The sequence below is a fragment of the Erinaceus europaeus genome, chromosome 1 (genome assembly GCF_950295315.1).
Source record: "Erinaceus europaeus chromosome 1, mEriEur2.1, whole genome shotgun sequence".
NCBI lineage: Eukaryota > Metazoa > Chordata > Mammalia > Eulipotyphla > Erinaceidae > Erinaceus > Erinaceus europaeus.
Window position 1 is genome coordinate 81,989,800 of NC_080162.1, and position 26,086 is coordinate 82,015,885.

At 43.0% G+C, this 26,086-nt stretch overlaps 1 protein-coding gene across 2 annotated transcripts; it reads left to right on the plus strand.

Moving 5' to 3' along the window:
- Positions 1-221: 221 nt before the first annotated feature.
- Positions 222-24,603, plus strand: ACTR5 (actin related protein 5). 2 transcript variants are annotated; one of them, XM_007521657.3, is made up of 9 exons: positions 238-731; positions 2,907-3,136; positions 4,843-5,012; positions 9,453-9,670; positions 11,703-11,885; positions 16,202-16,318; positions 16,955-17,094; positions 19,200-19,332; positions 22,477-24,603. In XM_007521657.3, exons 1-9 carry the CDS (start codon positions 333-335, stop codon positions 22,732-22,734), a joined length of 1,848 nt encoding a protein of 615 aa, XP_007521719.1. In that variant the 5' UTR covers positions 238-332; the 3' UTR covers positions 22,735-24,603. The 2 variants fall into 2 exon arrangements, with proteins under 2 accessions (XP_060045953.1, XP_007521719.1); XM_060189970.1 differs by lacking the exon at positions 11,703-11,885 and having other exon boundaries at positions 222-731.
- The last annotated feature ends 1,483 nt before the right edge of the window (positions 24,604-26,086 follow it).

Consider the following 26,086-nt stretch of genomic DNA (forward strand, 5'->3'; position numbering starts at 1 on the left):
AAGTGGAGGCGGAGTCAAGGGCGGTTGAAGGTGAGTTACCCAGAAGGCTGGGCGTGGCTAGGTGAAAGGCGGGATCTGATGGCGTCACGCGACGGGGGCGGGGCTACCTCCCCACTGTCTCGGCTACAGCGAAGGAAGGGGCCAGAGTTTTCGGGAGAGTCTAAGCCACGCCAGATGTCATGGCTGTGGTGGGCGGGGATCTAGAGATTTAAAAGGCTGCGTCTGGCACAACGAGAGGAGACTTGCAGGACGCCCTGACGCTCAGAAGCGGGGCTTTACGTCATTTCGTAGGACCCTGCGTCAGGGGGCGGGACTAGTGAGTGCGTGCCAACATGGCGGCCGCCAGTGCAGCGGGGCTGGCGGCGAACGTGTTTCCTTTCCGTGACGCCCGGGCTGCACCGGATCCGGTGCTGGAGGCCGGCCCGGTGGCACATGGGCCACTGCCCATACCTCTGGTACTAGACAACGGGTCATTCCAGGCCCGTGCCGGCTGGGCGTGTCCCGGGCCGGACCCGGGCCCCGAGCCGCGCCTGCAGTTCCGCGCGGTGTGTGCCCGCGGGCGGGGCGGGGCTCGGGGCGGGGCGGGCCCGCAGGTGGGCAACGCGCTGGGCAGCCTGGAGCCGCTGCGGTGGATGCTGCGCTCGCCCTTTGACCGGAACGTGCCGGTCAACCTGGAGCTACAGGAGTTGCTGCTTGACTACAGCTTCCAGCACCTTGGTGTCTCCTCTCAGGTGAAGGCCGGGCTGGGATGGGGTTGAGGGAAGCCAAGAGAACTCGTCTCTGCTCTGTCTGCTTCCTGGGGGCGCTTGCCATTTAGTCCATTTTAAACAGCCGATCAAATAAATATCCAGCGCCAGTCGTGTGTAAACCTAAGCGCTTGAAGCATAGCAGCAAGCAAGCAAGCAAGCAAACAAAAATGCTCCCCTTCTTTTGAGCACACACTCGGGCACGTTTGCTTGTTTGTTAAACAATTCAGTATGTATGAAATGCCTGCTCCGTGTCAGACGTCCTTATGGGCGTTTGGAATAGATTCTTTTTAAAAAATATTTATTTATTCCCCTTTTTTGCCCGTACTTTATTGTTGTAGTTATTATTGTTGTTATTGATGTCGTTGTTGTTGGATAGGACAGAGAGAAATGGAGAGAGGAGGTGAAGACAGAGAGGGGGAGAGAAAGCTAGACACCTGCAGACCTGCTTCACCGCCTGTCAAGGGACTCCTCTGCAGGTGGGGAGCCGGGGACTCGAACCAGGATCTTACGCCAGTCCTTGCGCTTTGCGCCACCTGCGCTTAACCCACTGCGCTACCGCCCGGAATATATTCTTAAACTCGACACAGGACTTAACTGTGCTGGGACCTAGTATGCAGATATTCTAGTATGAAAAGACAGTAAACAAAATCATTAAGTAGATTCTGTGGCAAAGTAGAAGTCGAGAGGGCTAAATCTTTTCAGTAGTGTGGAGGAGATGGCATAGATTACAGTGCTTGAGGCTCCAGTGCCCCAGGTTCAGTCTCCAGCACCATCATAAGCCGTAACTGCACAATGCTTTGGTTTAAAATAAAATAAAGTAGTAAATGTTTTCAAAAAGACGAATGGAAGGAGCAAGCCACTTGAATATTGAGGGAATAATATCTCTGAGTGAGAACAGCCAGTGCAAAGAAAGACCCGAAGTGCCTCCTAAATGCAGGCAAGTTAAGAGTGAGGGGAAAAGAAACAGAAGGTCTGAGAGTTAATAAAGAAGCACATCACATATTTATAGACTTTTACTCTGAGTGAAATGGGAAGACATTGCAAGGAGTTTAGCAGAGGAGGAACATACTGTGTTAAGGATCACTACAGCTGCTATATAGTGTGGACTGCCATGAGCTATAGAGTAGGAACTCCAATTAGGAGTCTGTGACAGTAACCCAGGTGAGACAGTGATGCTCACTTTAGATGGGACAAGTATTGGAGGATGTGCTAAGAAGCAGGTAGATTGGGAGTCTGGCGGTAGCGCAGGTGGTGCAAAGCCGCAAGACCGACATAAGGATCCCTGTTTGAGCCCCAGGCTCCCCACCTGCAGGGGGGTAGCTTCACAAGCGGTGAAGCAGGTCGGCAGGTGTCCATCTTTCCCCCTTTCTGTCTTCCCCTTCTCTCTTCATTACTCTTTGTCCTAACTAACAACAACGACATCAATAATAATTACTACAACAATAAAACAAGGGCAACAAAAGGGAATAAATAAATAAATATTAAAAAAAGAAGCAGGTAGATTTTGGAGATATTTTGCAAATAGAGCCAGCATAATTTGCTGACAGTTAGGGTGGGAAGAGATAGTGTAATGGTTATGCAAAAATACTTTTATGCCTGAGGTCCCAAAGTCCCTGGTTTAATTCTTTTTTTTTCCTTTTTTTTTTTTTTGCCTCCAGGGTTATTGCTCAGGCTGCACTATGTGCCAGCACTATGAATCCATTGCTCCTGGAGGGCATTTTCCCCATTTTGTTGCCCTTCTTGTTGTGCTTGTTATAGTTGTTATTGGTTATTGTTGTCATAGCTGTTGTCGTTGTTGGATAGGACAGAGAGAAATGGAGAGAGGAGGGAAGACAGAGGGGGAGAGAAAGATAGACACCTGCAGACCTGCTTCACCACTTGCAAAGTGACCTCCTGCAGGTGGGGAGCTGGGGGCTCGAACCCAGAACCTTATGCCGGCCCTTGCGCTTTGTACCATGTGCACTTAACCCGCTGCACTACTGCCCAGCTCCCCCTGGTTTAATTCTTAGTACCACCATAAATCAGAGTTGAGCAGTGCTCTGGTAAAAATAAATAAAATAAAAATAATGATAATAATAAGCAAGTAGAATTAAATCTAATTTTATTAAAAAAATACTATTTTATCACCCATGTATTTACTCTTTTCTTTCAAAGCAGGGTTGTGTCGATCATCCCATAGTTTTGACAGAAGCTGTATGCAACCCACTGTATTCACGACAGATGATGTCCGAGCTTCTTTTTGAGTGTTATGGAATTCCAAAGGTTGCTTATGGAATTGACAGCCTCTTCAGCTTCTACCACAATAAACCAAAGAACTTGTTTTCCAGTGGACTGGTCATTTCTTCTGGCTACCAATGTACGCATATTTTACCCATCTTAGAAGGAAGGTAAGTTGTGTTTTATGACATTTGAATACTACTAGGAAAATTATGCAAGAAGCATTTTCTGAGTGCCCACTTTAACAGAAAATTAATTTATTTACTATTTGATAGGATAGAGAGAAATTGAGAAGGGGAGAGGATATAGGGGGAGAGGAGACACTTGTAGGACTGCTTCACCACTCATGAAGCTTTCTCCCTGTAGGTGTGAGTCTGGGGGCTTAAACCTAGGTCCTTATGCACTGTAATGTGTGCCCCCAACTAGGTTGTGCCACCACCCAGCCCCTTGAATGCCTACTTTAAAGGTGGAGTGGAAAGAGGAAGTGCTAGGCTGTGAACTGGGCCTCTGCTTAATTCTGACACAGGATGTGAGTTTATCACTTTATCTTCCTTTGTGACCTCCAGGAGGGAGTGGAGATAGTCTTTAAGCTTTAAATCTGTTAATTCTAGGGAGCACTGTGATCGCTCACTTAGGAAGGTGTCTACTTTGTCATGCATGAAACCCAGATTCAAGCCCCCGTCATGGGAATACTATTGCACTTGGGGACATTTTGGTGTCCTGCCCACCCCTCCCTCATTCAGTCTGAAATAGTTTGGCCAGGTGTGGTAGAAACCTGACAAAGATGAAAAAAAAAATAGAAGTAATATTAAGTTAGTTAGTTATTTATTTTAAAGATTTTATTTATTTATGACAAAGATAGGAGGAGAGAGAAAGAACAAATGTCACATGTGCTGCCAGGGATCGAACTCGAGACCTCATGATTGAGAGTCCCAAGCTTTACCACTGCACCACCTCCTGGACCACATATTAAATTATTTTTACATTATATTGAGAGAACTTTTTTTTTACCTGAAGCCTCAGAAGTGATCCCATTAGAACATATTCTGTTTTATGCTGGCATCTGCTGGTGAGTTGTGGCATAGCAGCAGTATTTCAAGCTACAAGTTCCTGGTGCTCTGCTGTTTAAAAAAAATCTCATATTAAGAACAAATTTATTTTGGTTCTCTTCCCCTTTGGTTCTCATGTGAAAAGGATATGGAACTTACAAGTGGCTAGAATAAACCTACATGTGTGATTATTTAATGTTCCACCGGTGGAAGGGAAGGGGCTCCCAAACTAATCTACTCTAAAGTTAACTTGGAAACTTTTTTTTTTTTTAACCAGAGCATTGCTCATCTTTGGCTTATGGTGGTGATGGGGATTGAACCTGGGACCTTTGATGGCTCAGCCATGCAAGTCTTTTGCACAGCCATTATGCTGTCTCCCGGGAAACTTGTTAACATGCAGATTCCCAGAGAAAAAGAAAAAGAATCCTGGAAGCTGATGTGTTTAACATTCTCCCCTGCTTATTTTAGGGTGACTGGTCCTTAGACCACAGTTTGAGAAATAAACAATATTAATAAGTAAAAGAGTTTTATAAATTTTGGCACCAGAGTAAGTGCTTTTCCCATTGAACCTGCTTCCTTTTGAGATTCTTGCCTGGATTTAGGTGACCACATGTCTCTTTGCAAGGAATTCCTGCACTGGTTAAGAGATTAGACCAAGGGAACCCTAGAGTCACTTCCAGATATAAAGTTTTATGTTTCTCCAGCTGGTCTGTTTCTTCCTCAGTAATGTGCATGAAATGATACATGCCTCCCCCCACCTCCCAACCCATGTTCTCTCCTTCACATCGCCAGACATTTCAGCATCCTTTTCCACCCCGTTACTATAGGTTAGATGCTAAAAACTGCAAGCGCATCAATCTTGGGGGAAGCCAGGCAGCTGGCTACCTCCAGCGTCTCCTCCAGCTGAAGTATCCTGGACACCTGGCTGCTATCACTCTCAGCCGCATGGAGGAAATCCTGCATGAGCACAGCTACATCGCTGAGGATTACATAGAAGGTAATAAAGAGGAGGATTGCTGGCAGCTTCTCAGTGTTGTTCATCTTTGGTGTGTTCCTTAAGCTGTGCCCAAGAGGACTCTTGCTCACCTTTTACTCCTTTACTTTTTAGTTTTAGCATCCCCCCCCACTTTTGGTGTTTGCTTTTCTTTCTTCTTCTTCTTTTTTTTTTTGTTTCCCTTCCAACTAGAGTGCTTAGTTCTATCTTGCAGGGGTACTAGGGATTGAATCTGGGGCCTCCTTAGACCTCTACCTTTATTGTAATCTTTTAAATGATTTTTTCTTTACTATTTATTTATTTTCCCTTTAGTTGCCATTGTTGTTTTTTTATTTTCTTATATTATTTTATTTATTTTTCCTTTTGTTGCCCTTGTTGTTTAACATTGTTGTAGTTATTATTGTTGTTGTTATTGATGTCGCTGTTGTTGGACAGGACAGAGAGAAATGAAGAGAGGAGGGGAAGACAGAGGGGGAGAGAAAGATAGACACCTGCAGACCTGCTTCACCTGCAGGTGGGGAGCCGGGGGTTCGAACCAGGATCCTCACAGTGGTCCTTGCGCTTTGCGCCACGTGCGCTTAACCTGCTGCGCCACCACCCGACTCCCTGCTGTTTTTTTATTGTTGTAGTAGTTATTGTTGTTATTGATATCATCATTGTTAGGATAGAGAGAAATGGAGAGAGGAGAGGAAGACAGAAGGGGAGAGAAAGATAGACACCTGCAGACCTGCTTCACTGCCTGTGAAGCAACTCCCCTGCAGGTGGGGAGCTGGGGGCTCAAACCGGGATCCTTACTGTGCCACATGCGCTTAACCCGCTGCACTACTGCCTTACTCGCGCTCTAATTGATTTTTAAATACATTTAGTACTTGGTAGGGACAGAGAGAATCAGAATATCACTCTGACATGATTTTGAGGACTGAACTCAAGACTGTTCTTGGGGATTCAACACCTTATTCATTACATCATCTCCTAGGCTGCTTTTATAGGTTGGTTGGTTGATTGATTGGTTTTTGTCCTATCTGGGGTTTCATAGTGTCAGGCTATTAATTTTTATTTTTGTTTATTTTACCAGAGCACTGCTCAGCTTTGGCTTATGGTGGTGCGGGAGATTGAACCTGGGACTTCAGAGCCTCAGTCATGAGTTTGTTTGCATAGCCATTATATTATTCCCCCTCACCCAATTAATTCCAATTAATTATAATTAAAATTTTTTAAATTATTTTTAATTTATTGGATAGAGACAGCTAGAAATTGAGAAGAGGGGGAGATAGAGAGAAGCAGAGACACCTGCATCCCTGCTTCACCACTTACAAAGCTTTCCCCCTGCAGGTAGGGACCGGGGGCTAGAACCTAGGTCCCTGTGCACTGGTTGTGCTCAACCAGGTGCGTCACCACCTGGCCCCTAGTTTAATTTTTTTTTTTTTTTTTTTACCAGAGTACTACTCACATCCCATGTAGAATGTTGCTAGGGATTGAACCTGAGACCTCAGATCTTCAGGCATGAAAACCTCTTGCATAACCATTATGCTGTCTCCCCAGCTGTCCTCAGGATATCTTTTTCAGATAGAGAGACAGGCAAGAGACCATAGCATTGAAGTTTCCTTCAGTACCATAGTATTCCAGGGATATACTCCCAGGGGGGTAAGTATGCTGGTGACTACACTCACAGCTAAAAGTGCTGCTCAAAGTGCAGTCCCGAATTCAGTGTAGCACAACCATTTATAGGGGTAAGTGCAGAAAGTAAGCTAGGTTACAGAAGCCAAACCTGCAGTGGTTAAGGCAGTCTGTTATAGCAGTCAGGACAACCCGTTATGGAAACAATCAACAATTCATTAATAATTTCAGAACACCAAGATCTACTTCTTGTCCAAGTAAAGCATTTGTGCAGGTTCAGGTCAAGATGGAGTAGTTATGCTAAGGAAGTGGGGACCCTGTCACAGGACTTCTTGCTGATCTCTCTCTTGTTGATTATTAACAGTGTAAACTCTTGAGATAAAATTCTGAATTTTCCTGCTTCTCCTTTCAGTTCTGCCAGATTCTCCTTTCAAGTATCTGGAGCTCCTTTGTTTAATTCAAGATTCTTATGTCTTCTTGGCAAATGGACCTTTTATCATTATCTAGTTTCTCTATGTCCTATAATTTTCTTTGCTTTGAAGTCTTCTTAGATGTAATATAACTATGCCAATTTTCTTCTGACTAGTGCTTGAATGAAAATATCATTAGCCATTTAATTTACCTATTTCATTATACTCAGAATGAGTTCTTTTATAGTGGAGTAATTAGAAAAAATTTTTTTCTGTCTTTTGTCTTTGAGATGATATATTAGGACTACTTAAAATTAATTTAATTAGTGTGTGTTTGGATTTAGGTCCACCATTTTATTTTCTGTTCTTTTTCTCTGTCGTTTCAATTTCATGTAACCTCTTTTTTTAAAAAAAACAAAAAAACACTAGTTGTTGAAAACTTTAACTTAATTGGGTGGCTTTGAGGCTCTGTTGTAACTTGAGACTTCGAAAGGGGCTTAGGGCTTTAGGGCTGCAGCTCTTAAAATGATTCACAGTGGGGAGCTGAGAACAGGTTTAAACAATAGAGGCTTTATTTGGGTGAAATCAAATATTTATCTAGGTGCTACAAATAAGCGTCTTCATTTAAGGTAAAGCAAAAGAGAGGTTTATAAGAGCAGTACAAAAGTATGGGACATATATTTTAGACAAACAAAATAAGCAATTATCTCAGGGGTTAAGAATACGCTAGGTCGGGAGTCGGGCTGTAGCGCAGTGGGTTAAGCGCAGGTGGTGCAAAGCACAAGGACCGGCATAAGGATCCCGGTTCGAACCCCGGCTCCCCACCTGCAGGGGAGTCGCTTCACAGGCGGTGAAGCAGGTCTGCAGGTGTCTATCTTTCTCTCCTCCTCTCTGTCTTCCCCTCCTCTCTCCATGTCTCTCTGTCCTATCCAACAACGACAATAACAATAATAACTACAACAATAAAACACCAAGGGCAATAAAAGGGAATAAATAAAATAAATATTAAAAAAAAAAGAATACGCTAGGTCCATAAAGTCTGCATATAGTTATCAAAAGTTCAGTCTTATAAGATAAACAGTTATCTGAAGTATAGGTTGCTCATAGCTGTAGAGGGGTCTAAAAGTTTACCAGCCAGCAGAGTCACACGTGTTTAGTTCCCAGGAGAAGCAGCCATGGCGGATAGCTGGAGCACCTCTGCCGAGATGCTTCTGACCAGGAGAAGAAGCAGCAGCCAAAAAGGCTGAGCTGCTCCGAGTCCATGCTTTATACATTCCCTTCTCTGTGACCCTGCCTCAGGCAGATGTCATTCGGATGCTGCCAATAGTCCCAAACTCCTAATGGGGTCACAACAATTAGTGGCTTGATATTGATTTATAAAATTATAACGGGTATATATTTTTTCTGTTCCCATCATCTGTTCTGTAGCTACAGTAGTTCTCCCAGGGTTGCAGATACAGATTGACTATTCTATAACTATCTATGTTTATATATATTTGCCCATTTTCCTCCCCTATGGTCCTACCTTCTCTTCCTTTCTTAGTCACACCTACACTTCTTACTGCTTCCAAATGTCCTTCCTTTTTTCCTCTTCTCTCTCCAGGTCCTGATGGAGTTGGAGTTCAGAGCCCTCTGGTCATCTTCTCCTATCATTTCTTCCCCCTCTGGGAGTATGGACCAAAATTCTTTTTGGAGTGTAAGAGGTGGAAGTTTTAGCTTCTGTAATTGCTGTACCACTGGATATGAGTGTGGCAGGTTGATCTTTACTCCCAGTTTCATGTAACTTCTTTTATGTTATTTGATTACTATTATTTTTTAACCAGAGCATTTCTCAATTCTAATTTATGGTGGTACTATGGATTGAACCTGGGGCCTTTGGTGCCTTAGGCATACAGTCTTTTTGCATAAACATTATTCTAGCTTCTAGGCACTTTTTTTTTTGGTATACCATTTTAATTCATTCTTTTTTTTTTTCCTCTATTTTTCCAAGTAGTCTATTATTGTTTCCTTTCCTTCCCGTCCTCCCTCCCTCCCTTCCTTTTTATCTTTCTCTATTGGATAGTGACAGCCAGAAATTGAGAGGGAGAGAGAGAGACACCTACAGCACTGCTTCACCACTTGTAAATCTTTCCCCCTGCAGGTGGGGGCCAGGGGCTCGAACCCTGGTCCTTGGGCATTGTAACATGCACTCAACCAGATGTACCACCACCCAGTCCCTATCGCTTTCTTTCTTTTTGATAATGAGAGTTAAAAGATAGGGAAAGAGAGAAGAACCACCGCAGCACCACTCCACTACTTGTGAAACTTCCCTTATGCATGACGCTGGGTTGTAGTGGCTGGGGTCTCAAACCTGGTTCCTTGTATGTGATATCTTTTCACCCCCAATGTCATAACTTGCAAAATCATTTCTTTGAAGAATTGCAGAAATGGCGGTGTCCTGATTATTATGAAACCAATGTCCACAAGATGCAGCTCCCGTTTTCCAACAAACTCCTCGGCAGCACTCTGACCTCTGAGGAGAAGCAGGAAAGACGGCAGCAGCAGCTGCGGCGGCTGCAGGAGCTCAACGCCCGTCGACGGGAGGAGAAGATGCAGCTGGACCAGGAGCGACTGGATAGACTGCTATACGTGCAGGTATTAGCTGCTCTAGGGTGGGTTCCCTAAGTCTGCTCAAGATGGCCCCATAGAGTCTTCCTGTACATTCTTCATTTTTTTAAACTTAATTTTATTATTACTACTGTTTTTGTTGCCACTAGAGTTATTGTGCTGGGGCTTGGTGCTGACACTCTCATCGGCCATTTTTTCCCTTTTGACAAAACAGAGAGAAATTGAGAGGGGAGGGGAGATAGAGAGGGAAAGAGAAAGATAGGCACCTACAGACCTGCTTCATCACTTGTAAAGATTCCCCCCTGCAGGTGGGGACCAAGGACTTGAATCCCTGCACATGGTAAGGTGTGTGCTCAACTGAGTGCGTCACCATTCTATCCCTTAGATTGTTCGTATGTTCTTCCCCAACCATAAAACACCCAAGTCACACTTGGGCTAAGAAGGTGTAAGGGGCATCATCTCAATAGAGATCATAGAGGATCGTATAGTAGCAGCAGATATTTCTGAAAGCTATTGAATTTGATTTGATTGATTTAATTATACTAACAAGTTACTTTCTGTGTGTATTCATTATTACTTATGGTGGTGTGGGGGATTGAACCTGGGACTTTGGAGCCTCAAGCTTGAGACTCACTTGCATAGCCATTATGCTATCTACCCCCCACCCTTATTTATTTTTTTCCAGAGCACTAGTTCAGCTCTGGTTTATGTTGGTGCAGGGATTGAACCTGGGACTTTGGAGCCTCAGGCATAAGAATCTTTTGCATAACCATTATGCTATCTACCCCCCTCATTTAGTTTTTTTTTTAAATTTATTCCCTTTTGTTGCCCTTGTTGTTTTATTGGTGTTATTGATGTCGTTGTTAGATAGGACAGAGAGAAATGGAGAGAGGAGGGAAAGACAGGGGGGAGAGAAAGAAAGATAACCTGCAGACCTGCTTCACTGCTTGTGAAGTGACTCCCCTGCAGGTGGGGAGCTGGAGAATCAAACCGGGGTCCTTATACCAGTCCTTGTGCTTTGTGCCACGTGTGCTTAACCCGCTGTGCTAGCGCCCGACTCCCTTTTTTTCTAAAATTTTTAAAAAAATATTTATTTTTCCTTTTTGTTGCCCTTGTTTTTTATTGTTGTTTTAATTATTATTGTTGTTGTTATTGATGTCGTTGTTGGATAGGACAGAGAAATGGAGAGAGGAGGGGAAGATGGGGAGAGAAGGATAGACACCTGCAGACCTGCTTCACCGCCTATGAATCTACTCCCCTGAAGGTGGGGAGCCGGGGGCTCAAACCGGGATCCTTATGCTGGTCCTTTAGCTTTGTGCCATGCGCACTTAACCCACCACGCTACCGCCTGACTCCCTTGTATTTAGTTTTTTTTTTTTTTTAATATTTATTTATCCCTTTTGTTGTCCTTGTTTGTATGTAGCTTTTTAATGTAAGTGTAGTGCATATGATTCAAAGTACACAAGTCTTAAGTATACAACTTGGAAAATTTTTGCAACCACTTACCTTGTCTTCCTGATTAAAAAAAAAAAAAGCATTTCCAGCATCTCAGAAGCCTCCCCCATCGCTCAATCGCTATCGAACAGGCCATGGCCGGTGCACCGCTATGTTCTATCGCTGGGGAGCCAGAGACGACCCGAACTGCCCCTGCGGCTACAGACAGACTATGACCCACATAGTCAACGACTGCCACCTCTCCAGATTCAAAGGAGGTCTCGAAACTTTACGTCAGGCTCAACCTGACGCTGTTGACTGGCTACGGAAGAAGGGCAAACGCTAGAAGAAGAAGCCTCCCTCATGTTTCCTTGTAGTATTTTTCACCGTCCATCACTGTCACCACAGACTGGTTTTACCTAGTCAGGTGGCGCTGAAAATTTGAAACGCTGCTAACCAGAGCTGGTTGGGTAGGAGGGTAGCTTTCCAAAATGGTGGAAGCTGGGGGCTTTGGGAGCCCTTTGCTGTACTTTAGAAACTCTTGGCTTCTGAACTACTTCTCTTGCTTTTTATGGTTGCACTGGTATGTTTGAGAATGAAGTGTAGCTGCTGTGGTTTGTTTCAGGAGCTTCTTGAGGACGGCCAGATGGATCAGTTTCACAAGGCTTTAATAGAACTGAACATGGACTCCCCAGAAGAACTACAGTCCTACATACAAAAGCTCAGTTTGGCAGTTGAGCAAGCTAAGCAGAAAATGCTTCAAGCAGAAGTTAACCTCGAGGTGGATGTTGTAGACAGCAAACCAGAGGTAACAGGGTTGGGGAAGCGTGTTCCTTGCTATCCAGGAAATATTCCTTATGACGTTGGTAGCATTCCTAATGGAGTGCTGTAACTAGAAAACGCTCACTTTCTACTGTGACAAGCTTGTTGGGCATAAGGGAGTGGGAGGGGAAGAGCACAGCTTGAGAGCACCATCATTTGTTGGAAAACACAATTGGCCAAATATAGGAAGTTCTTCTGTTTGACTTGCCAAGATCAAGGCTGGCTCCTTCTTGCTCTATGCTGCTGAGGATTATTCTAGAGAACCAAGCTACATCTTCTCTGGTGTGCTTTGGCAAACAGTTGTTCTGCTCATTTCTAAGAGAACAGTCATATTTGTATTCCTGACTGTCACATAATACAAGTGGAGATCCTGGCAAACCCCAGAGGGAAAGAGGCCAGCATGGTAGAGAAGTATGTTCTTTATTGGAAGCCTGCTGTCTGCATTGAAATTGCTAGCTTTGTTTGTCTTTGTGAATCCTAAGTGGGGTAAGCAAAATAGCTTTTCACCATTTTTCAGTAAGGTTAAAAGTTACCCTTTTTTTAGATTTCATTTACTTACTTTCTTTTTGTTGCCCTTGTCTTTTTTTTAATTGTTGCTGCTGTTGTTATTGATGTTGTTGTTGTTGGATAGGACAGAGAGAAATGGAGAGAAGAGGGGAAGACAGAGAGGGGGAGAGAAAGATAGACACCTGCAGACCTGCTTCACTGCCTGTGAAGCGACTCCCCTGCAGGTGGGGAGCCGGGGGCCCGAACTGGGATCCTCAAGCGAGTCCTTGTGCTTCGCGCCACCTGCGCTTAACCCGCTGTGCTACCGCCCGACTCCCTTTTTTTTTTTCTTAAGGTGACATATTTGGAATGTAGTTAGATGAAGTACATGATCTTTTCAAAGGAAACCTTTGAAACTCAAACACTTCACAGCCTATATTTCAGAGAAATTTGACAATGTGTCCCAGGGGTGTAACACAGGTCATGCTAGGGACTAAGAATGCAGAAGTGATTCAGATATAGTTCCTATATTTCTCAGAACCTTAAAACGGTGTGTGTGTGTGTGTGTGTGTGTGTGTGTGTGTGTGTGTCATGAGATGGGAGATGCACAGAGGGCTGAGAAGATAGCATTAAATAGAAGCACAGAGGTTTTTCATGCCTAAAACTGTATAGAGGTCCCAGGTCCAGTCCCTGGCACCATCATATGCCAGAGCTGAGCATTGTTCTGATCTCTTCTTCTCTTTATGTCTCTCTCCTTATGGAAGGGGGAACACTTTTTTAATCTTTTTTTTTGGTTTGTTTCCCCTCCCAGCCTATCTTCTTCCCTCATTATGTGTTCCTATAACAGTCCTTCTCATCCTATTGTCCAGCCTCAGATGTAGAAATAGTGCCTGTTCTTTTCTGGGTTTACCCGCAAGCCTGGAAATTTCCCTTATATATGGTAGGACCATTTGTACCGAACAGAGTTTATGATGCATTGTCACTCTGTAAAACATACTACCACATGACTCTGGGTATGTATCAGGGGAGTGTTAAAGGGTCACTGCCTTGTTTCATAGTGAATTTGAATGGAAGTCTACATTTTCAGTCTATGACATGGGCCCTAGAGAAGTAGATTAAGTGCTTATATCAGTAATTTACATACTTCATAGATTCTGAGGGTATGAGGGACTCAGGCAATTACTCAACCCAGAGGATACTTCTAGGGAATATTCTTAATTTTTTAATTTTTTTGTTTTATTTATAAAAAGGAAACACTGACAAAACCATAGGATAAGAGGGGTACACCTCCACACAGTTCCCACCACCAGAACTCTGGTGTTGAGTCTGCTTTGAATCCTCCCCAAACACTATCTCAAATGATAGGCCTTTCTACAACAGCTCTGTCAGCATTTTTCCATGGGGAACAACAGAACATCTCCTGTAACTTTCCCCCTATGAGTCAAGAAAGTAAAGCTCAAGGAGCCAGGTGGTGGCACATCTGGTTGAGCGTACACATTACAGTGCACAAGGACCTCGGTCCACAGTCCCCACCTACTGGCAGGAAGCGTTATGAGTGGTGAAGCAGTGTTGCAAGTATCTCTTACCTCTCTCAGCCCCCCCTTCCCTCTCAATTTCTCTCTGTTTCTACCCAAACTAAATTAATGAAAATAAAATAATAGTTTTAAAAAAGGTTAGACTCATCTTCCATTCAGATAGCAGAATGTCAGGTGGCCAAGTGTGTCTAGAACTACCCCCAGCCAATTTCTTTTGTCTGTGTCAAAATGAAAATGTCCTCCAAACCCTCTGTTGTGAATGGTGCCTGCATGTTTGTGTCTTACCTAGGTTGACTATTGTTGATAAGGAAAACATTATTATTGAAAAGAAACTCTTGTCACTGTGCACGCAGATCTTCACAAACAGGCAGTATTCTGTCACTTTGGGATTTTTTTCTTTAAATTTTGATTAGTGATTTAATAATGAATGATTAGCAACATTGTAAGATAACAGGTACCACTCCATACAGTTCCATGTCCCATTCCTTTTTTTTAAACCAGAGCACTGCTCAGCTCTGGCTTATGGTGGTACGGGGTATTGAACCTGAGACTTTATATGCTATCTACCCCCATGAAACTTCCCTAGTCTTTTTCCCTCTGGAAGTATGGACCAAAATTCTTTATGGGGTGTAGAAGGTGGAAGGTCTGGCTTCTGTATTAGCTTCTCCACTTTGGGAATTTTAATCACATTTCCCAGCCCATGGACCTGTTGTTAAGAGGCTAATTATTGAGCACATTAATGTTGACATGTATTTGTTAATTATTTAGGGATTTAATTTTGCTAGCAGTCTAAGTCACTTTGTTTTTAAGATCTTCTATTTGGCTGCTCCTGAGTTTTAGCTTGTTGGTGTTGAGGTTTTTTTTTTTTTTTTTTCCCTTTGTTGTTTTGTTTTTCACCACCAGGGTTGTCACTGGATTTTGGTACCTCCATGATAAATCCAGTGCTCCCAGATGCTGTTTCCTTCTTTTTTTTTTTTATTTGATGGAGCAGAGAAAAATTGAGAAGGGAGAGGAGATAGAAAAGGAAAGAGAGACACCTGTAGCTCTGCTTTACTACTTGTGAAACACCCCCCCCTGCAGGTGGTGTTTGGGGGCTTGAACCTGTGTGCTTGCACATGGCATTGTGTACATTCAACTAGTTACACTACTGCCTGACTTCAGGTTGTAGCTTCTTTTTTTTTTTGCCTCCAGGGTTATTGCTGGGGTTAGGCACCATGAATCCACTGCTCCTAGAGGCTATTTTTCCCTGTTGCTGCCCTTATGGTTGTTTATTTTTAATCGTTGTGGCTATTACTGTTGTTTTTGCTGTCGTTGTTGGATAGGACAGAGAGGAATTGAGAGAGGGAGGAGACAAAGGAGGGGGAGAAAGATAGACACCTACAGACCTGCTTCACCACTTGTGAAACAATCCCCCCTGAAGGTGGGGAGCTGGGGCCTTGAACCGGGATCCTTGTGCCGTTCCTTGCGTTGGTCCTTGTGCTTTGCGCCATGTGCGCCTAACCCGCTGCACTGTCATCCAGCCCCCAAGGTTGTAGCTTTTTTTTTTAATTTTTTTTTTTAGTATTTTATTCTTGGGTAGAGACAGGGAGAAATCAAGAGGAAAGGGAGAGATTGAGAGGCAGAGAGACAGACACCTGCAGCCCTGCTTCACCACTCGTGAAGCTTTCCCCCTGCAGGTGGGGACCTGGGGCTTGAACCTGGGGCTTTATGCATTGTAATGTGAGCGCTTAAGCAAGTGCTCCACTGCCTGGCCCCAGGTTGTAGCTTTTTAAGATCTACTGATCTCTCAAGGGAAAGAGAGAGAATCAGAGCCTCACTCTTATCATAGGCAATATTAGGGATTTAATTTAGGACTAAATGCATGAAGGTCAAGTGCTTTATCCACTGTGCTCCCTCCCAGGCCACATCTAAGTCACTTTGTAGGACAGCAGTTATCCCACCCTCTCCAAAGTTCTCTGTGTGGTATATGATGGATAATGTAACCAGTGGGTCTTTTGCTGTCTCAGGCTTGAACTTCCCCTTTAAAAGCCTTCAGAGAGAAGATAGGGTTTGAGGCTTATATAGATAGGAAAGGTGGGGGATGAGAGCATATCTCATTTCTTGCTGCTTAGTCTTTTCATCCTCTGTTCATTTTGTATTCTCTAATAGCTTAGAAATTTTTCCATGTATTTCTTTCAAACATTAGAACATTGGATGAGAGACTAATTCTTTTGTGACAGTAAACTGGTAGAGCTCAGATTCTGTGAAGTTGCAAGTTCTGTTTATTTGATCCTGTCTTTAGATTCCTGACCTGGAGCAGCTAGAGCCATCTTTGGAAGAAGTGGAAAGCATCAGTGACTTTGAACCCTTGTTTTCAGAGGAGACGCCTGAAGTGGAGAAGCCAGTTGCCACTGTCCAGGTTGGACTCTTGTAGCCCAGACTATGTTTAGACTTTGAAACTTGGCATATATGACCAGTCCAGTCTACTCTGCCTTTCCTGTTGTATTTTATAGAAAGGGTAGCACCATTTCTTTAAAATGCCAGAGTTAAGAGTGCTTATCTGATTTTCATTGTCAAGATCTGTGACTCTCTGGAGCAGTCTGCTTGGTGGAAACAATTGGGACACTTTATACTTGAAGACAGCTTTTAATATTTTTGTTTAAATGTAAGCCAGTGTCATGCTGAATACTCATTTGGGCCTGTTTTTCTGTCATCACAGTGGTAGCCAAATGAACTGACCTGACTGAGAGATACCAGGTGGGACTTGGTATTTCAGTGATTGTCTTTTATGGCTACTCTTCATGAACCTCAGAGACCATTTCATCATGCAAAGGTTTAGGTGTTCATAATTCAGAGAATGAAAAGAGGTGTAGAAAATTGAGTTACAAAGCAAGAGAGTTGGTAAAGGTTATTCTGGCATGAACACAGGACAGAAGTTGGAATAGGAAGTTATTCCAGCTGTGTTGGAATAAAAAAGGCAGTTTGAGGAAACTGGCAGCTGGGGATGTTTGTCATTATGGCCTAAAAATATCTTCTAAATCTTTGGTTTTTAAAGCCCGTGTTTAACTTGGCAGCGTATCATCAGCTGTTCGTCGGGACAGAAAGAATTCGAGCTCCAGAAATTATCTTCCAACCATCTCTCATAGGAGAAGAGCAGGCAGGGATATCAGAGACCCTCCAATACATCCTGGACAGGTGAGATGGGGACTTCTTTCCTTTCTGTTTTCCGGAGTCATTTCCATGGATTTTTCTTTGAAGGCAGATTTTTTTTTTTTTTAATTGGGTATTCGGAAATGTATCTCACTCTCTCCTTTTTATTAACTTGCTGTGTTCAGATAGTTACGGCGTGGCACATAGAGCTCTGTAATTCTCTTGTGAATGAGCATGTAATTGGCTTGTGGAGCTGTAAGAATTTCTTTTAAGTTTGAATAACGATGATATGGGTACGCTAGCTTTCATATAAACTATCACATTGCTGAAGAGTATTGATTTATAAATCATCCTGAAAATGTTGCACAGCATACAAAAGTTCTTTTCTTCCTTGTAGACATTCTGTTAAGAGTTTTTTTTTTTGCCAGAGCACTGCTCACCTCGGGCTTATAGTGGTGTGGCTGAACTTGGGATTTTGGAGCCTCAGGCATGGTTCTTTTTGCATAACCATTATGCTATCTACCCCATCCAAGAGTTTGCATTTCTGTAACATCGCCACCCATTAAAGACACATTTCCCTGTGGTATGAGTTGTCTATCTATCTATTATTTATTTATGAGGAGCACAGAGAAAGAGTGAACCAGGACATTGGTTTGGCACACACTTAGGGCCTCGTGCTTGAGAATCCAACACTTTTATCTACTGACTACCTCCCGGGCTGCTGCAGTATGAGTTTTTTCATAATGCAAATTGGACACCTGGAGAACATAATTTGTAATACTCTGGCTGCTGTTAATTGAATCAGCATGGGAACTTGTCCCTGACTAAGAAGAAAAGCTATTTTATTTGAGTGACCTTGAACTTTGTGATAGCACTAGGTTTGAAAGTCATCAAACATATAAGCTACAGCTGCTCTTTAAAAGTGACAAAAAATGCATAGGTAGAGAAATGGACCCTCATAAGGGAAGTCGGACTTTTGGGGATGTTGGAAATGTTCTGTGTTTTGATGTGATTACTGAAGTGTATCAATTTGGCCTTCACCAAAAATATATGTAAATCAATCTTTAATAAAGCAGTCCTTTGCAAAACATAGTAGAGGATACAAAACCTTTTAACTACACAAAGAGAATTAAATGAGTATTTAAATTAGCATTTTGACTAGATATATAGCATTCTGAACATTGAAAAATGAACATTGTGGGTTTTTTTGTTTTGTTTTGGGGCTGGAGACAGCACAGAGGTCTATATATCAAACTTTTAATGTCTGAGGTTCTAGGTTCACTCCCCAGCAACATAATAAGCCGGAGTTGAGCAGTGCTCTGGCCTCTGTCTTTACTAAATAAAAAAAGGAAAATGGAAGTTTTTTTTTCTCTTTATTTTGACACAGCATGTTCTGAAACAAATAATTCTACATGGATGAAACAAGGTTTTTTTTTTTCCCTTTTTTTTGAGATTTTTATCTTTAAGTATTTTTATTTATTTTATTTTAATGAGAAAGTAGATAACAGAGGGAAAGATACCAAGAGAAAGAGCAGAACACTGTTCAGTTCTGGTTTATGATGGTGCTGGGGATTGAACCTGAGACTCAGAGCCTCAGGCTTGAAAGGCTTTTGTATAACCATTATGCTGTCTCCCCAGCCCTTTTTTTTCTAAATTATTTTTTATTCCCTTTTTGTTGCCCTTGTTGTTTTATTGTTGCAGTTATTATTGTTGTTGTTATTGATGTTGTTGTTGGATAGGACAGAGAGAAATGGAGAGAGGAGGGGAAGACAGAGATGGGGAGAGAAAGATAGACACCTATAGACTTGCTTCACCAATTGTGAAGCGACTCCCCTGCAGGTGGAGAGCCAGGGGCTTAAACCGGGAGGGATCCTTATGCCAGTCCTTGTGCTTTGTGCCACTTGTGCTTAACCTGCTGTGCTACCACCTGACTTTTTTTTTTTTTATTGAATAGGACAGAGAGAAATTGAGAGAGGAGGGAAGATAGAGAGGGGGAGAGAAAGATACCTCCATAATGTGTGTATTTAACCAGGTGTGCCACCACCTGGACCCCCTCTGTTTCATACTAAGAGTTTACAACTCTATCTCTTCGTTATCTTCTAATATTTAAGTTAGAAGGACTGTACCCAAAGGAATAATTTCTCTCCTAGGTACCCAAAGGATGTTCAGGAGAGGCTGGTTCAAAATGTGTTTCTCACTGGTGGGAACATGATGTATCCTGGGATGAAAGCTAGAATTGAGAAGGAGCTCTTGGAGATGAGACCTTTTCAGTCTTCTTTTCAGGTATAGATGGCAAAATCGTGTGTGTGTGTGTGTGTGTGTGTGTGTGTGTCTGTCTGTCTGTCTTTTTAAATGCAAAAATAGTAAAGTGTAAGAAAAATTATTTTATCATTCCATCCTCCAGATATAATCCACTGCTAATGCTTTTGTAGCTTTACGTTTACTTTTTAAAAAACAATATACATAATTTCTACAATATGTCGGACTAGCTTCGCGGGCGGAGACAGACGACCAGGGACTCATGGCTGGGTTGTACGCAGTATCTCTTTATTCATGCAGAACGCAGCGCAATCTAAGCCAAGCTAAGCTAAACTAAACTAAAAGCTAAACTGAACTAAAAACACAATCCTATATATACTCGCCAAGTAGGGTGGAAACAGGATGTGACGCAGAGAGGGTGGAGCGAAAAGTGACTGGTGCAAATCAGGGTGTACTACAAGAGGGGGCGGAGCAGTGGGGATTAAACCAGTGCCATGCAGGTATGCTGGTGCTTAGTTATGTAACTAGAATAGTGTTAAGCAGGGGGGATTAAACCAAATGAAACAGAAGAGGTTTTTAGAAGCAGAATTAGAAGTATACCAACAACAATATATATTAACTTTAGTGAGAGAGAGATACAGAAAGACCAAAGTACTATTCATCTCTGGCTTAAGATGGTGAAAGGAGGGGGACCAGGCGGTGGCACGCCTGGTTAATCACACACATTACAGTGCACAAAGGCCCAGGTTCAAACCCCTGGTCCCCACCTGTAGGGGGAAAGCTTCACAAGTGGGAAGCAGGGCTACAGGTGTCTCTCTGTCTCTTTTCCTCCCTATATTCCTTACCTTTCTCAGTTTTTCTCTGCCTTTGCTTAACAAATAAATAGAATATTTAAAAAATGGTGAAGGGAATGCAGAGCCTCAGTTATGAAAATTTTTTGCACAATCATGCTCTCTTCCCCCACCCTATATATTTCTATATATTGACTTTTTTTTTATTGACAAAGATGTGAATGTAATTCAGAAAATACAAGTGTACATTGAACATAGATCATTCTTCTTGGTGAGGTGACAGGGCAGAACTTTTCTTTCACTGTTTTTCATTTTCTTTTTTCTTTTGCCTCCGGGGTTATTGCTGGGGCTCGGTGGCTGCACTACAAATCCACTGCTCCTGAAGGCTATTTTTTCCCTTTTTGCCTCCCCTTTTTATCGTTGTTGTGGTTATTATTATTGTTGTTGTTATTTATGTTATTGTTGTTGGATAGGACAGAGAAAAATGGAGAGAGGAGGGGAAGACAAAGGGGTAGAGAAAGATAGACACCTGCAGACCTGCTTCACTGCTTGTAAGGCGACTCCCGTGCAGGTGGGGAGCTGGGGGCTCGAACCAGGATTCTTACTCTGGTCCTTGTGCTTTGCACCACATACGCTTAACCTGCTGTGCTACCACCTGGCTCCCCTTTCACAGTTTTTCTATTTTTATTATTGTATATTGCATTTAACGTGAAATCCTTAATTTGTCATGAATTTCTCCATGGCATTGTTTTTTAAAATGCTGTTTTTTATGACCTTAGAGTGTAGATGGCCTCATGATTAATTGACCAGATCAGTGATCACCAAAACAAGATGTGAGCTCCCCTTCTGTACTGGCACCCTGGGAGACTGCGCTATGTTAGACGTGGCTTGCAGCCAAATAAATAAGATGTGATAACCCAGAGCATGATAGATGGACAAGCAGAGGCACCCCTCGGCTTTAGAGTTCACGGAGAATTCTGTGGAACTAAAGCTTCTATGGATGAAGAGGTGCTTGTTATTTAGACTGTGTGGGGTGGAGAGAACATCCCAGACAGGGACTGTCATGAGTAAAGACTCAAGTGCCAAAAAGCTTGTTGTACGTGAGCAGTGGCCAGGTGTGACGGGGCCTATGATTGCTTAAGGGGAGAGGAGATGGGCATGGTAGAGTGGTCAGGAGAAGAGCTCTGGGTGGGATTAGATAGCATAATGTTTATGTGAAGAGACTCTCATGCCAGAGGCTCCAAGGTCTCAGGTTATAGTTGCATTGGTGGTTCAGTGGTAGAATTCTTGCCTGCCAAAGTCCCAGATTCAGTCCCCTACACCACAAGCCAGAGCTGAGTAGTGCTCTAGTTTAAAAAAAATAAAAAATAAAATAAAGAGGGGCCAGTGCTGGCACATCTGGTTGAGTACACATTTTAGAACACACAAGGACCTGGGTTCAGACCCCCAGCCCCCACCTATAGGAGGTAAACTTTGCAAGTGGTAAAGCAATGTTGTAGATGTCTCTCTGTCTCCCTTTCTATCACGCCCTTTCACTGTTCACTTCTGGCTGTCTCTATCCAATAAATAAATAAAGATAATACAAAAAAAATTTTTTTAAAGAAAAAAAAGGAAGAAAACTTTAAAAAGGAGAGTGAGAGAAGAGCCCATGCATGAAGAGCTCATGTGTATCAGTGTATTGATACAACACTGTGTGCTGCTAAGTACCTTGGCCTTATATTTGATTTTGGATATTTTAAAATGCTTTACTTTATTTTGGATATTTTAAAATGCTTTGTTTATTTTTAGGAGCTGGGGGGGGGGGTTATGTGGTCAAAAGAGGCTGCCCAGAGCATTGCTTTGGCATGTTGAGCCATGTTGAGCTGGGGGTTGAGCCTGTTACATCTCACATACAAGTTTTTGTACTCTACCTGCTGAACCAGCTCCTAGGCTCAAATATGTTGTATTTTGCATTCAGATATGTCTCTGGACTTCAGTCCTGACTCCATCCACTGTCATCATTACTGAGTTTTTCCAAGAGTTAGTTTCCTTATGGGTAAGAAGGGGGTGACCACAGTACCTGTTACTGTGCTATTTCACTCAAGTGCTCAGCAAGAAACCTGCATGCACACTGCCAGGACTTGTGCTGGTGAAATAGCTAACAGCGGTTGGTTTGGTGAGGTTAAGTCTGGGGTGTTCTGTATTCTTGTGTGCTCTCTTGGAGAGTGTTTGGGGAAGCAATGCAGAGCTAGTCCTGTAGTTCTTATAATTTATTAGGGGTGCTCTTAAATGTTATATCTGGGGAGAAAATGTCGAGGCTGTCGCTGACTTCCTGTACATTTCTTCCTGAGCCCTGACAAGAGAGGTCCTTATGGTGAGTGCTCTCTTCATGTTTCAGGTTCAGCTTGCCTCTAACCCTGTGCTGGACGCTTGGTATGGTGCTCGTGACTGGGCCTTGGACCACCTAGAAGACAATGAAGTCTGGATCACCAGAAAAGACTACGAAGAAAAAGGAGGAGAGTACTTCAAGGAGCATTGTGCCTCCAACATCTATGTCCCTATCCGCTTGCCAAAGCAGGCTTCCCGTGCGTCGGACGCCCAGACATCTGGCAAAGGCTCAGGGGCCGGTGGGGGCAGTGCTGGTGAGCAGGTGTAGCAAACTCTTGGGCCATACTGGCCAGAGTGACAGGGAAAGGACTATGCCAGATAATGACCTCCCAGAGTCTGCTGGTAACATCTGGCTACAAAATGGATTTCTCCTAAGGAGAACAGTTAGGGGGGAGTGGGAGTTGCCTTTTAGAGATGGTGAGATTTGGGAGCCCCCAACAGTGAAGAATCTTTAAGTGACTTTCTGTAGACTTTGCTGGAAGCAGGATGAACTGTGGCATCTGTTTTCTGCAGCAGTAGATGAAGACAGGGTGGAGGGCAGATGTATAAAATACACAAGGTTTATTTCTTACTGCATTCTACAGTGTCATCTAAAAACTCTTTAAAATTTATATTGTTAGGTATAGATTTCCTCAAAAGGTGTGAATGGATTTCACATACTGGCAGTGTTTATTTATTTTTTTATTTATTTCATATGAGATTGAGAGTTTCTGTGTGTGAGAGAGAAATCAAATGACCACTTCAGTACATATGGATCTAGGGATTAAATTGGGAACCTCAGGCATGCAGGCCCTGTGCTCTTTTAGTTTGAGATATATTGTTTCCCTGGCTGCTGTCATAACTTGCAGTGTTTATGGAAAAAAAAAAAAAAAAAAAAACAAGAATACCCACAAAATATCAGAACTAGAAATATTCTCCAATGTTCCATTTGCTATTACTTCCTCTTACAAATAAGAAAAAAGGCCCCAAAGAGGGTAACAAAATTGTACAAGTCACTCTGTTTGGGGCTTGTTTGTTTCCATTTCAGGATAGGCAAAGATAAGGCTAGTGACCCCTTTCGTTGTTCATACTTTAGTTATAAGTTATTGTTTGTTTAAACCAGTGTACCACTCAGCTCTGGCTACTACTGGTGCTGGGGACTGAGTCTGGAACCTCTAACATAAAAGTCCTTTGTGCTATCTCCCTAACACTGAAACTGATAGAAATTTTACCACAGGTAGTCTTTTGTACATTTTGTGTTTCTGTCCATGTGAGTTTGTTGACTGTGACTTGCCTGGGCCTTTCTGAAGAAGTATACTGGTGAAGGTTAGTTCTGTGGTCATTTCAATTTCACCATAACTCTGCTTTCTTTGTCTCTTCACAGCTTCATCTTAGATAGCCTCACATTCTTAAAGAGATTGCTTGGTGAGAATTTTAGCACTCAAGGACAACCCCTAGCTGAGTCTAGAAGGACCCTGAGTTGCTAGCATCCTTGTCTGGGGACCCGTATGTCTAAATCCCATGGAACCTATAGCCTGACCATCTCATGAGGCCACCTCAGACTCTGTTTACTCATACCGTTAACCTGGGCGTGACTAAACCAAATCTCCAGCTTTTAAGGGCAGGAGGAGGCAGCAGTGGAGGTGGAAAAGATAAAAGAGCCAAGAATGACCAAGGCATGGCAGTGAGCCATTGACACTCCATGGCTGGGCTGAAGGACTGAGGAGACAGTGAGAAGCATGAATTATAAAGAAAGGAAAGAAGTAAAGAAAGTAGAGCCAGCCTCTGCATGAGTGGTGCTTTCATGTCACTTTTTCAGCAAGAGGAGGCACTGTGTCAACTGCTTTAGTCCTGGGACTTTTCTTTCTCCTAGAGTCAGCAGTTCAACAGCTAGAACAACAGTGGTGAGGTCAGAGATTCTTGTGGAGTTTCAGTCTGATGCAGACCAATGCTGTGCTATCTTTCCTTCAGTCCTTTTCTGTCTGTCACCCTGTCTTAAAAAATAGGAGGAGTTCATTGGAAACAGTGGGACTGTACAGGTTCAAAGTCTCCAGTGAAAAACCCCTGGTGACCCCCCCAAAAAATGTACCAATAAGTTAATTGTAATAAGAATCCACCAGTACATGAAAAATAAAAGATGGTGACCAAAAAGATATTATTCCAGGAATCCACGTGTATCTTTGAAATTCTCAAGGGACATAACATACAAGGTTAATTTCTTACATTGTGTTCAGTACCTGTCAGGGTATGGGCTGGGGAGATGCATTGTTCCTCACCATGTTATGATCTTGCCATCTCAATATAAAGCAAGGAAGGAACAAGAGTCAAGTCCTGGCTCCCAGCTGTTTCCACCCATAAGTGGCGTCTATCACACCTACTCAAATGCCATTGGCATCACTTAGCCCTGTGTAATTTCTTCAAATTCGGTTTTCCTTCCTCCATTCACTTACGTCTCTCTTTACTGTGTGGGTTTGTTGTTGTTTTGGTTTTTTTTTTTTTTTTTTTGGTGGTTGCTATAGGGATTATACTTTGCATCCTTTTTTATTTTTAAATTTTTTATTATCATTATTTATTATTTATTGGATAGAGGTAGCCAGAAATTGAGAGAGAACGGGGAGATAGAGAGGGAGACAGAGAGATACCTGCAGCCCTGCTTCACCACTCATCAAGCTTTCCCCCTGCAGGTGGGGACCAGGGGCTCGAACCTGGGTCCTTATGCACTGTAACGTGCTCTCAAGCCACCACCTGGCCCCCTATACTTTGCATCTTTAGTGTCTATAATTTCTGCTTTGAATTAACTAATACTAATGGTCATCACCATGTCCGTCTCCCCAATTTGATCCTTTGGTGCTGTATGTTTTGTTATTTATGCTAGAGCCCTGTAATGTTAACATTTTTATTTTAGTCCACAGTCTTTAGAGAAGTCTCTAAGGGTGGCCTTACATATTTACGTACAGGTTGGAAAGAAGATTTTTCTTGGCATTGGTCTCAGTATGCATATTTTGGTTTATTTTATTATTACTATTATTATTTTTGCCTCCAGGATTGCTGAGGCTCAGTGCCTGCACCATGAATCCACTGTTCCTGGAGGCCATTTTTCCCCCCTTTTGTTGCCTTTGTTGTAGCCTTGTTGTGGTTATTATTGTTTTTGATGTCATTCGTTGTTGGATAGGACAGAGAGAAGTGGAGAGAGGAGGGGAAGACAGAGGGGGAGAGAAAGGTAGACACCTGCAGACCTGCTTCATCGCTTGTGAAGGGACTCCTCTGCAGGTGGGGAGCTGGGGGCTTGAACCGGGATCCTTATTCCGGTCCTTGCGCTTTGCACCACGTGCGCTTAAACCCGCTGCCCTACCGCCGGACCCCCTCTGGTTTATTTTTAGACACAAAAGAGACCAGAATATTGCTCCACTCTGTTTTATGGTAGCATATGAGATTGAACTGTGGGCCTCAAGCATGCAAATCTTATGCTATCACCCCAACCCCTAAACTTTGTCTTATTTTGCCAACTTCCATAGCCACCTGGGGTCTGCTTAGCATTGGGGTTGATGAGAACTCTCCAGTCTGGAAATTTAACTTCAGAAGTTTTGTCTGCTGATCATCCCATAGCTTCATACACTTTGGCAATAGTCTGAACTGGTTTT